General features: G+C 38.0%; 1 protein-coding gene across 1 annotated transcript; it reads right to left on the bottom strand.

Annotated features, from left to right (window-relative positions):
- Positions 1-5,633: 5,633 nt before the first annotated feature.
- Positions 5,634-7,033, bottom strand: LOC119876466 (proline-rich protein 3-like). Its single transcript, XM_038544026.1, has one exon. The coding sequence runs from the start codon at positions 6,994-6,996 to the stop codon at positions 6,247-6,249; it is 750 nt and encodes a 249-aa protein (XP_038399954.1). The 5' UTR covers positions 6,997-7,033; the 3' UTR covers positions 5,634-6,246.
- Between the last annotated feature and the right edge of the window lie 6,097 nt (positions 7,034-13,130).

Raw genomic sequence — 13,130 nt, 5'->3', positions numbered from 1 at the left:
TCTATTCTCTCTCTCTCTCTCTTTTTTTTTTTTTTTTTTACTTCCCGGGACATTGGCTAGCTCACAATCATCCTATTAACAGTCTTCTCCCAGGTGAGCCCCCAGTAGCCAGCTTTTGCTTCATGGCATTATAACTCTTTGAAATAAGCCTAGTTAAACATGATAAATCTAATTGTTTCATCAGGAAATGCCAGATTCCAAAAGCCTGGCTGTACTTTTACCCTTGGTTTCTGTGAAGTTATCCTGTAAAACTTTTGATTCCCTCTAGAGAACTCTCAACTGGAATTTCTTGAGGGAATTAAGTCCTAGTTAATGTACTCAGGCCTCCATTTTTATGTATGAATTAGCTTCATTTTCCTATGCATCTAGAATAGAATATGATGTGTATTACCCTTGGGAGGACTGGGAAAATAATCACACAAATCACTTTTGGCTTGTAATTCAAACAGGAAGAACCTCCTGAGACCTTGGTGTTACACCAAAGAAGCATAATTTAAATGTCAAAGGGTAAATTCAAAATAACTCAATTCTCTATTTCAAGTTCTCTTACACTTTGCAAGGGGATATGGAGACCATATAGGTCTTTGAAATAAGTTATTCTCCCTTTGCTTTTTGTTTCACCTAATGTTTTTTTTAAATTTCAAATATTCTAAAAAAATTTCCTTCCTTTCCACATAGTTCTATCCTGTCTCTCACTCTCCATGTAGCTAGCGAGATGCTTCTTTCACCATAACTCTGTACTTTAAGATTGCCAAATATATATCGTTAAGTGCGCAGTCTCCAGGAATTGTGATAAATCTATTACTCTAAATTAATCATAAGATTTCCTTAGTGTTATGTTTAGATTACTTTCGAATTTTTTGTGTGAATTTACCGTAAGTTTTTGTTTTATAATTACTGTGGGATTCATACATAATTTCTTAGGTAAATATCAGTCTGTTTTGAGTGATAGCAATTTAATTTTGAATACATTACAAAACTTCACATTTTTCTCCCCTTATGATGTTTTAGACTTTGATGCCACATTTTCACCTTTTTATTTTATGCATCCCTTAACTAATTACTGTAGTTTTAGCTAACTTTTCTATTTTGTCTTTTAACCTTCATACTTGCTTTATTAGTTATTGATCAACTACTTTACTATCTATTTCCCTTTTCCAGGGAGATTTTTACTTGTTTTATGTTTCTTGTTATTGGAGCCATTTCTTTTCATCTTAGAGAAGTGCCTTTAACATTTTTTTTTGTAGGGACAGTTTAGTGGTAAAGAGCTCCTTTAGCTTTTGCTTATCTGGAAAACTTTTAGTGTCTTCTTTAATTCTAAATGATAACCTTGTCTTACAGACAATTCTTTGTTGGATTTTTCCTTTCATCAATTTGGGTATGTCATGACACTCTCTACTGGCTTGCAAAATTTTGGCTGAGAAAAACAACCTGCCTGTAGCTTTATGGGTTTTCCCTTGTATGTGATAAATTGTTTTTCTTTTGCTACTTTTAACTTTTATTACTTTAATTATATTGTCTTTTGGTGCAGATTTCTTTGGGTTCATCTTATTTGGAACTCTCTGGGATTCCTGGACCTATTTGTCTGTTTCCTTTCCAGATAAGGGATGTTTTTTTCCATTGTGTCTTCAGGTATATTTTCTGGCCTTTCTCTCTCCTCCTCCTCCTCCTCCTCCTCCTCCTCCTCCTCCTCCTCCTCCTCCTCCTTCTTCTTCTTCTTCTTCTTCTTCTTCTTCTTCTTCTTCTTCTTCTTCTTCCAGGGATCCCTATTATGCAAATGTTACTCTGCTTGATGTTTTCCCAAAGGTCTTTCAAGGTTTTTTTTTGTTTATTTGTTTTAAATTCTCTTCTCTTTCTGTTGCTCTGTCTGGATGAGTTCTATTGCTTTGTCTTTCAACTTGCTGATCCAGTCAACAGCTTCATCTGGTCTGCTGTTGAATCCCTCTGGTGTATTTTTTTAGTTAAGTTATTGCGTTCTTCAGCTCTGTAACTGCTGTTTGAAACTTTCTATCTCTGTTGAGGATCTCACTATGTTCATCTTCCAAGTTCAGTAAGCATCTTTATGATCATTCTTTGACTCTTTATCAGGTAGATTGATTATTTCCATTTAATCAATGTCTTTTTTTTATCAATGTCTTTTTTTTTATCTTTTTCTTTTATTTGGGACATATTCCTTTATCTCCTCATTTTGCTTGGTTTTGTTTGTTTCTATGTATTAGGCAAATTAACTACCTCCTTCAGTCTTGAAGCAGTGACCTTGTGTAGATGTCACATGGAGCCCAGAAGTCCAATTTCATCTGACTACCAGAGCTAGGTGTTCAAGAGGTATCTTCTGTGTGACTGCTATGGTGGGGCCATGTCTGTGATACAGGAATGGGCAAGACTGGTGTTGGTCCTCCTGTATTATGCAGCTACACTATGGTGCAGGAGTCGGTGGGGCTGTACCAGGCTGGCTGAGATGTGCTGAAGTATAGGGGTAGGCAGGACTTATGCCTAGCCCAGCTGTGATGCATTGCTGCACTGGCCCATGAAGGTGGCCTGTACTGTTGCTAGTGTCAGCTATAAGGGGTTGTGGCACTGTGGGTATGGGTGGATTTCTTAGCTGGTGTGCTCATTTCTTTAAGTAGGCTAGAGGAATGGTTCCTAAATGGTGCTTGCCAGCACCAGTCTTAGTAAGGTAGATTGAGGTTGCAAATATGGTACCTGCCAGGTGTCTGCCAGAGAAAATCCCAACAGTTTGCTGCCTACCACCCCTCCCCACCTCCCGTACATGTTTTAAGATTAGTTAAGTGAGTCTCTTCCACATATGGTGTAGGGCATTTCAAATTGTTTTTGTTTTGCACTGGATTCCTGGGTAAGTGAGCTTTTGTGTGAGCCCTTAAGAGCAGATTCTCCATTCTTTACAGTTCCATGGTTCTTGAATATAATTCTTATTGGTTCTCAAAGTCTAGTGGTTAAGGGCTCATCTATCTTGTGCAGTATCTTAAGGGTTCCTGATGTGGATTGAAAACCCTTCACTTCTAAGGGAAAAGTTCTATTTTTAGATGCCCTCCTGCTGGTAGATTGTCATGCTTGGGGTTGAGAATTTTGATGAGATGGTATCTCTGCCTCTCTTACCCATCTTGGTGCTTTCATTTTTGTCCTTTGTTGTAGAGACTGTGTTCATCTAGTTTTCTACACATTTTCAAAGGAAGTAATTCCATATGTAGTTGTATACTTGTATCCATGAGAGGGAGCGAGATCAGGAACTTACTATGTGGCCATCTTGAAACCAATCTCTTCTTTTTCCTAAGTTAACCATTTGCTACTCATCCTTTTGCTTTATGTCCCATGTTCATCTTTATCCCATGTGACTCTGGACTTAGATGACATTCTCTTTCAAGGACTTTATTTTCAAATTGCCTGTGACCCTCAGAAAATGTGTTGTTTTTTATTATACTTGGCAAAAGGAGAAGTACCAGTTTTCCTTGTAACCCAAAGAATGATTTTCTTCTCTTTTATAGTCTTATAGTCTTCTAATTTGAGACTTTGATTCCAGTTCTGTAGTCCCTTCACTAAAGAGAAGGCCACATTTATTTGTTTACTATTTTAAATTTATTTTGGAATAAGTAATTTATGGACACAGGATAAAATTTTAAAAGTTATAAAAAATTTTTCATGAAATTTAAGTATTTTTCTCACTCCTATGTCCCAACTACTTGGTAATTCTTCCTAGAAATAATCAGTATTACTAATTTCTTCTGTAATCCTTCAGATATGTTATGTATGTGGAGGTAAATCTTTCTCCATATAATCCCCTTTATATCTGTTTTCTTTTAAATATGTTAGCTACTACAAATAATACTTTATATACTGCTTTTTTGCACCACAGTACAGAGTATTTTATCCTAACTTTGCCAATAATATTAGCCTCCTGAGTGAAATGTAAAGTAAAAAATGAGAAGAAAACCTGATTTTTTCTAACTATCTACAAAATGTCTTACTTTGGTTGACATATATTTTGACTTAACCAACAAAGGCAATAAGTTTATATGTAAGTAGTATGATAACCTATTATATTAATTAAATGCACTGCCTAGAGAAAATAGTTCATTATGTAACTTGAAATAAGTTGTTGAGAATATGTTTAAATGTAACTCTTTGTTTTAAATTTTGTCTTGTAGGTAAGACTTTAGAGTAGTGCGAAAGCTTACTATGGGATCAGATATATTTAGTAAGAACTTAGTTCAAGTACACTTTATTTACATTGAATTTGTATGATGAATAACTCATTTTTTGCCAATTAACAATTTCAGCAGTTTTGGGGAAAATGATTATTTTTTAAAAGATTTTATTTATTTATTTAAGAGAGAGAGAGTGAGTGAGAGAGAGAGAGAGTGAGTACAAGCACAGGGAGCAGCAGAGGGAGAGGGAGAAGCAAGCAACCCACTGACCAGGGGGTCTGATGTGGTGCTCGATCCCAGGGCCCTGTGATCATGACCTGAGCCAAAGGCAGACGCTCAATGAACTGAGCCACTGGGCACAGGAAAATGATTATTTGTAAGCTGTCTCAGTTTTAGTTAGTGCTTTTGGTTTCTAAGAGGCCCTCATTTATGGCACACAATGCAAGAACATAAAACCACTCATTTGCTAGTTTGAAGATAGTTAAACTTCTCTTATTTTGCAGTATTAACTCATAATTTGTAAAATAAGGCTTTTATATTATTTTGGGAAAGGTGTTATAACACCTATCTTGGCCTCTTGGAATCTAAAACATTGATTTGTTAGTAAGGAATAATCTGGGAAAGATGGCTTTATAGTAGTGGCACTTGTGAAATAGAATATATGATTAGTTTGACATGTAGTAAATGACTTTTTTCCCCACAAAGCCAACATTATGCCAAATAATAATAACTTTTAGAAACATTTCTAAGTCATTCCATTTTATTTTTAGTTTTATAATGTTTACTTGTAAATTAAATTTTACTTCCTAAATGAAATAGTTTTCTAAATGAGAAGAAAACACCTCCTGTGGTTGTTTCTAATTTCATTTTCTGCTAATATAGCTGTTGGCAGTAGAAATGCAGAACAATTTTCAAAGAGTACTGTCAACCATGTAATTTCTTGGCAAATATATGACAATTACTTTCCATGTAATTATAGTGTCATTCCATGGGATCCTACAGCTTAGTCTAGGAAGAGACTTACCAGGTCATCCTGTCCATCATTTTACTTGTTGTTTCCTTATGTCTGTGTCCTACTCACACCATATATTTTGACTCCACTTAATACCACAGTCAGATCAAAGTCCATACCAGAATTATCAAAAAGAAAAGAGAAAGGAGCCAAACAAAATCATGAATGAAAGAGGAGAGATAACAACCTACACAAACTATAAGAGAATATTATGAGCAATTATATGTGAACAAATTGGACAATCTGGAAGAATGGACAAATTCCTAGACACCATCGAAACTGAAACTGGAAGAAATGTAAAATTTGAATAGACCCATAACCACAAAGATATTGAATCAATAGTCAAAAATTTCCCAAAAAACCAGAGTCCAGGGCTGATGGTTTCCCAGGTGAATTCTACCAAACATTTAAAGAAGAATTTTTTTTTTTTTTTTTTTTTTTTTTTTTTTTTTTGCACAGTTTCACAAAGCACAGTGATCACAGACGAGTGGTGGGGACCATGCTACTGACGCAGGATCTACAAAATCCAAAAGCAGGGAGAGTGGCCTTTCAGGGAATAACTCTGCACCAGTCATCCGTACTTGACCCCAGGTCAACCTGGTGAGTTTCACAGAGCAACTGGCAACTTTGGGGGTAGGGTTTGTCACATAAAAAGGACTTAAAACAAGCAGCTAGAAGAAGGGAATGGCAGGAAACTGCTCCAGGGCTCTTAGGAATCGAGGGCAGTGCCGAGGGCTGGGTGGACAGATAGATGCACAAGAAACAGCACCAAAGAGGTTTCCTGTTGAGCAGTCAATCGGCGAAGGGGAAGAGGATCCAGGAGGCAGTTGAAGAGAGCAATGGTGGGGTCCTGAAGGCGAGTCTCTGGAGGCTGAATCGGAAGAAAGCCCACACGCTGGGCACCAGTGATGAAACAAAACTCTGGACCCCAAATGGGGGAGGTGAGAGATGGGGGTGGGTGTCTGAGGGTGGTGGGTGGAACAGCCTCACAGTAGCCGTCACAGGGCCACAGGGAAATATATGGCCGCTAGGTCAGAGGGCTCCTTCCAGCCTGGATGGGAAGGCACAGTCTCACAGAGGAGGTCCATTGACGCCTGGGTGATAGAAGGCACAGAGGTCCTCATATCGACAGTGGCCCTTTTTGGCAAAGTGTCGGCAGACGGGGCGGTTGGATTTGTCTTCCATAACTTGGGGGCCATCCTTGGGTGGGCAGGTATTTTTGATAAGAGACCAACTTTTGAGCCTTCGGGGATTTCTCTGCTCTTTGTGAAAGCCTCCTCTGGAAGGACCCCCATGGCCTGGTCCAGGAAAAGGAGGTTCAGTATTGGCCCCCCACCAGCCACGACCATATGGGCCGCACCTGGGACCCAGGCCTCCCCGGATTGGGCCTCTGCCCCTGGGAGGAGGTGGGAGGCTCAGCAGTGGTGGAATCATTGGTCCCCTTGATCCTGGAGGACCTCTGTGAAGAGAGTCTGCATTCTTTTCTGTCTGGCTCCTTTCGCTCAACACCGTGTTTGTGAGATTCATCCAGGTTGCCTGTAGCAGGAGTTCGTTCATTTTCATTGCAGTGTAGTATCCCATTGCATGCACACACAACAACTTATTTATCCATTCTACTGATGGTGGACATGTGGGTGGATTCCAGTTTGGGGCTGACTTGGGATCACCAGGCTTTCCATTGGCCATGGGGGGAGGGCCCAGAAGGCTAGGTGGTCCGATGGGACTCCCATCCTCCTCGTCTCCAGTCTCCCCCCGCTCTGGCAGCTGGGGCTGTTGCGGAGGCGGCGGCTGCTGCTGATTCTGCTTCTTTCGTTTGGGCATCGTGGTTGCGGCAATGGCTGCAGCGGGATTTGGAGGGCAGTGACTAAAGAAGAATTTATATCTATTCTTCTGAAGCTGTTCCAAAAGTAGAAATGGAAGGAAAATTTCCAAACTCACCAATGAGGCTAGTATTACTTTAATCCCAACAGCAGACAAAGACTTCACTAAAAAGGAGTATTACAGACCAATATCCTTGATGCACATGGGGGCAAAAATTCTCAACAAGAAACAAGCTAATTGAATCCAAGAGTACATTAAAAGGGTTGTTTAGCATGATCAAGTGGGATTTATTCTTAGGCTGCAGGGGTGATTCAATATCCACAAATCAATCAACATGATACACTGTCTTAATAAAAGAATGGATAAAAGCCATATGATCCTCTCAATACATGCCAGAAAAGCATTTGACAAAATATAGCATCCTTTCCTGATAAAAAAAAAAAAACCTCAATAAAGGATAGAAGAAACATACCACAACATCATAAAGGCCATATATGAAAGACCCACGGTGAATATCATCCTCAGTGGGGAAAAACTGACAGCTTCCCCCTAAGGTCAGGAACACAATAGGGATGTCCACTCTCAGCACTCTTCTTCAACATAGTACTAGAAGTACTAGCCTCAGCAATCAGAGAACAAAAAGAAATAAAAGATATCCAAACTGTCAAGGAAGTCAAACTTTCACTCTTTACAGATGACATGACACTTTATGTAAAAAAACCAAAAAGACTCCACCAGAAAATTGCTAGAACTGATACAGGAATTCAGCAATGCCACAGGATATAAAATCAACATACAGAAATCTGCTGCATTTCTATATACCAACAATGAAGCAACAGCAAGAGAAGTAAAGGAATCAATCCCATTTACAATCACCCCAAAAACCATAAGATACCTAGGAATAAGCCTAACCAAAGAGGTAAAAGATCTGTACTCTGAAAACTGTAGAACACTTATGAAATAAATTGAAGAGGACACAAAGAAATGGAAAAAAATTATGTTTTTGGATTGGAAAAAAATATTGTTAAAATGTCTGTACTACCCAAAGCAATCTACACATTCAGTGCAATCTTGATGAAAATAACACCAGCGTTTTTCACAGAACTAGAACAAACCATCCTAAAATTGGTATGGAACCACAGAAGAGTCTGAATAGCCAAAGTAATGTTGAAAAAGAAAAGCAAAGTGGGAGGCATCACAATTCCAGCTGTCAAATTGTATTACAAAGTTGTAACCTTCATGACAGTATGTTACTGGCACAAAAACAGGCACATAGATCAATGGAATAGAATAGAGAACCCAGAAATGGACCCATGACTGTACGGCCAACTAATCCTCAACAAAGCAGGAAAGAATATCCAATAGAAAGAAGACAGTATTTTGAACAAATGTTGGGAAAATTGGACAGTCACAAGTGAGAATGAAACTGGACCATTTCCTTACACTATCCACAAAAAGAAATTCAAAGTTGATGGAAGACCTAAATATAAGTCAGGAAACCATCAAAATCCTAGAGGAGAAAGCAAGCAGTGACCTCTTTGACCTCAACCCAGGCAACTTCTTACTAGACACATCTCTGGAGTCAAGGGGAACAGAAGCAAAAATTAACTATTTGGACCTCATCAAGATAAACAACTTCTACACAGCAAAGGAAGCAATCAATAAAACTAAAAGGCAATTGATGGAATGGGAGAAGATATTTGCAAATAACATATTAGATAAAGGGCTAGTATCCAAAACCTGTAAAGAGTTTATCAGACTCAAAACCTAAAAACCAAATAATCCAGTTAAGAAAAGGGCAGAAGACAGGAATAGATTCTTTTCCAAAAAAGACTTCCAAATGGCTAACAGACATATGAAAAGAAATGCTTAACATCACTCATCATCAGGGAAATACAAATCAAAACCACAATGAGATACGACCTCACACCAGTGAGAATGGCTAAAATTAACAAGTCAGGAAACAACAAATGTTGATGAGGATGTGGAGAAAAGGGAATACTTTTGCACTGTTGGTGGGAATGAAACCTGGTGCAACCACTCTAGAAAACAGTATGGAGGCTCCTGAGAAAGTTACAAATAGGGGCATCTGGGTGGTTAAGTGTCTGCCTTTGGCTCCCGTCATGATCTCCAGGTCCTGGGATCAAGTTCCACGTCTGTTCCTTGCTTAGCGGGGAGTCTGCTTATCTCATTCTCTCTGCCTCTCCCCCTGCTTGTGCTCTCTCTCTTTCAAATGAATAAATTAAAAGAAAAAAAAAACTTTAACAAAATTAGAAATAGAACTACCTTATGACCCAGCAATTGCACTAATAGGTTTCTATCTAAAATTATAAAAAATGCTGATTTAAGGAGTTATGTTCTCCTCAATGTTTATAGCAGCACTATCAACAATAGTCAAATTATGGTAAGAGCCCAAATATCTATTGACTGATGAATGGATAAAGAAGTGTTTTACACACACACACACACACACACATCACACACACACTATTCTCAAAAAGAATAAAATCTGTGCCTGGGTGGCTCAGTTGGTTAAACATTCAACTTTTGATTTTGGCTCAGGTTGAAATTTCAGGGTCATGAGATTGAGCCCTACATCAGGCTACACTAATACCTAGTGGTAGTATTATCTTTCTCCTTCTCCCTCTGCCTCTCCCCTTTTCTCTCCCTCTGCAAAAAAAAAAAAAAAAAAAAAAAAAAGAAAAAGAAAAAATGAAATATTGCCATTTGCAATGACATGGATGGAGCTAGAATATATTATGCTAATTGAAATAAATCAAAGAAAGACAAATATATCATTTCACTCATGTGGAATTTAAAAAACAAAACAGATGAACATAAGGGAAAGGAAGGGGAAATAAAATGAGTAAAAACAGAGAAGGAAGCAAATCGTGAGAGACTTTTAACTACTGAGAACAAACTGAGGGTTGCTGGAGGGGAAGTAGGTAGGGAAATGGACTAAATGACTGATAGGCATTAAGGAGGGCACATGCTGGGATAAGCACTGAGTGTGTGTGTGTGTGTGTGTGTGTGTGTTTTCCAGATTTTATTTATTTATTCATGGGAGACACACAGAGAGAAGTAGAGACACAGGCAGAGGGAGAAGCAGGCTCCATGCAGGGAGCCCGATGTGGGACTCAATCCCAGGACCCCAGGATCACGCTCTGGGCCAAAGGCAGGTGCTCAAACGCTGAGACACCCAGGCGCCCCAGCATTAGGTATTATATGTAAATGGTGAACCACTAAATTCTACTCCTGAAGCCTGTACTATCTTATATGTTAATTAATTGGAATTTAAATTAAAAAAAATTCTCCCAGGGTTGCTTGGTTGGCTCAGCAGTTTAGTGCCTGCCTTCCACCTAGGGCATGATCCTGGGGACCTGGAATCAAGTCCCATATCAGGCTCCCTGCATGAGGCCTGCTTCTCCCTCTGCCTGTGTCTCTGCCTCTCTCTCTCTCTCTCTCTCTCTCTCTCTGTGTCTCCCATGAATAAATAAAATCTGGAAAAAAGAATTCCCCCACACTTTGAGTGCTTTTCTTGAATATTTCCATTTAAAATATGTCTTAAGACTCATCATCCAATTTTTCAAAAGAAAATGCAAAAGAAAGTACGTAGTTATTCACACTCACAAATTAGAATTAGTTTTTTATAGGAGAGTGGAGAAGCAGAAAAGTATGCTGACATTTTTAGTTTAATGAAAAATTATTGTTTAGCTTAGTTTTGAATAAACTGTTAAAATACCTGAATGGAAAATATTTTTTTAAATGTCACAAGTTTAAATAGAATTTCATATGCTTTTTAAGTAGAATTTCTGATGCTTTTACCTATAATTACAAAAATTACATTGATGTTACAAATGTATTGGTTACTAGGATTGGGGGCTTGGTCTGTATAACTCACTCACTCTTTATGGACATTGAGATTTACTTAAAAGACCTAGGTATTATGAAAGCATTTTAATTATGATGAAAGTAATATAGACATTTGATGGATTTACTGTATTTGGGTATATTGGCAAAATTTCCATAACATGAAGAAAGAGGAGGAAGAACAGAAAAGTTTGAACTAATATATGAGGATTGTCAGCATTTTTGAAATATCTGATTAATTATGAAAGTCTCCATTTAATTTTTCCAGAGTACACAGAACCAAAAAGGAAAAAAGTCTTCAATTTTTAAAAATAATCACTGCTTAGAATATATACTGCTCTATTTTATTTTAAAATGCTATTTATACCACTAAATGATTAAGTATCATCAAGCCCTTTACAGAGATTAAAAATGTCAAAAATCAGAAAATTATTTTACCAAGATGTGTGTATGTTAACCACATTCTAATTAATTTATAAGTATAAATGGATTTATTTTTCACAAGTATTTTTTGAGCACCTATTTGATTCTATGCATGGCATAAATCTTGAGGAGACAGAGTACAAATATGAATGAGCAAAGAACATAGTGGTGAGGTTGTGGTTTGCTGAAGCCAGCTTGTACTGGCTCATGGTAGCCAATTGTGAGCATCCTTCCTGAAAGCCAGGTACAATTACATCTTGTTGGTACCTTAAATTTGGTGGCAGTGGAAACATAGTGAAAATAAGCAAATCTTACAGAAGATGGGTTTTTCGCTCTTTTTTTCCTTCTTCTTAGTGGTGGCAGGAGTCAGTTGTTAGTTTTCTAAGACACCATTGGGTAAAGGGTATAGACTATGCAAGGAGATACATATAATCAGCCCTGTTTTGCACTGTGTAAAGTTAGACAAGATTTACTTAACCTTTTTAGACTTTTATCTCTTCTGTTAAGTGCAATTCATATCATTAACGTCATATATTTGTTGTGAGTAATATATGAAGTAATAACTGTAATATGCTTAGGTTAACTTGGTTCACAGAAAACTGATTTTTTTTTCAGTCACAGTTTGCTGTGTAACAACAGATGTTACAGTAGAGTAGACTAAATTGATAAGTATCAAAGTATCTTAAAATAGTTATTTAGAAAGTATTGGTAGTATAGAGAAGAGGATGCTTAACTCTGTGAAGGAAGCTTGGAGGGATATATAGAAATAATTGTGATAGATGTACTAGAGTTTGCTAAGTGAAGAAAGTGGATGGTGTGAGAAGCAGCCTAAGTCATAGAAACTGTGTGAGGGGTACAGATATAGTATAGAAGGACATTTGATAAAATGGGTAGTACTTTCAGAGATACGTGTGTGCTTTGTTTCAAAGTCAACTCTGGGCAATGTATCTTTTGAGAAAGGCTACTGACAGTAAATGTCATCTCTCCCAATAATTTTGCCTGAAACATGATATTTTTTAGTTTTCTCTCTGCTCCATGGTTCCTAGAATTAAGAGTGAAACATTTCCTATTGGACACTGACCACCAGGCTCATACGTACATTTATAAATTGAAGTACTAAACAAACTAGGTCTTCAAATTGATTTATATATGTGAACTAATCCACTAATGTGTCAGGCTAAATTGTTAAGCATTTATATTAACTTTTGTAGCTGGGAGCTTTGGAAAAACAGTAACACATAGTCATTTACATTTAAGAAGGCAGTATATTTCAAGCCTATATTTAGCAAATACAACCTATTCATAAATTCAGTATTTTTTTTAAAAATGAAGCTGATGGAATAATATTAGTTAAATATAATATTTATTGAAGGCTCCTAGGGGGCTCAGCCTGTTAAATGTCTGACTTGATTTCAGCTCAGGTCATGATCTCAGGGTTGTAAGATTGAGCCCCACATTGGGCTCTGCTCTAGGCATGGAACCTGCTTAAGATTCCCCCTTCCACATAGGTTATATGGCAAGACGTCAGAGGTGTAGGGTCCCCAAGTTACCTGTCCCCACCAACTTACCTGGATAACTTTCAAACCGTCCTGAAAACCTACGAATTCAACCTGAGATTTAAAGACAGAACAGCCGGAACGCTACGGAGAGAAGACTTTGCGCTTCTAACAAGGTAGCAAGGCAGAAAAAAATTAAAAGTAATCCAGTGGGGGAGGGGCCCAGCCCTGGAGAAGCAGGAACTTAAAAAATCTACACAGGATTCTTTCTGGATGGAAAGGCGCTTGCAGGGAACTCGGGCAGGACCCCAGGAGGGGCAGTGGAACCCCCAGTTCTTGGGGTCA

The sequence above is a fragment of the Canis lupus genome, chromosome 8, assembly GCF_011100685.1.
Source record: "Canis lupus familiaris isolate Mischka breed German Shepherd chromosome 8, alternate assembly UU_Cfam_GSD_1.0, whole genome shotgun sequence".
Taxonomy (NCBI): Eukaryota; Metazoa; Chordata; class Mammalia; order Carnivora; family Canidae; genus Canis; species Canis lupus.
Note: the sequence above shows the minus strand (reverse complement) of the source record. Positions and strands in the feature narration are given on the sequence as shown.

Bases quoted from the DNA above. Each gene is read 5' to 3' on its own strand.
- LOC119876466 (XM_038544026.1), bottom strand. From the start codon at position 6,996: ATGCCCAAACGAAAGAAGCAGAATCAGCAGCAGCCGCCGCCTCCGCAA.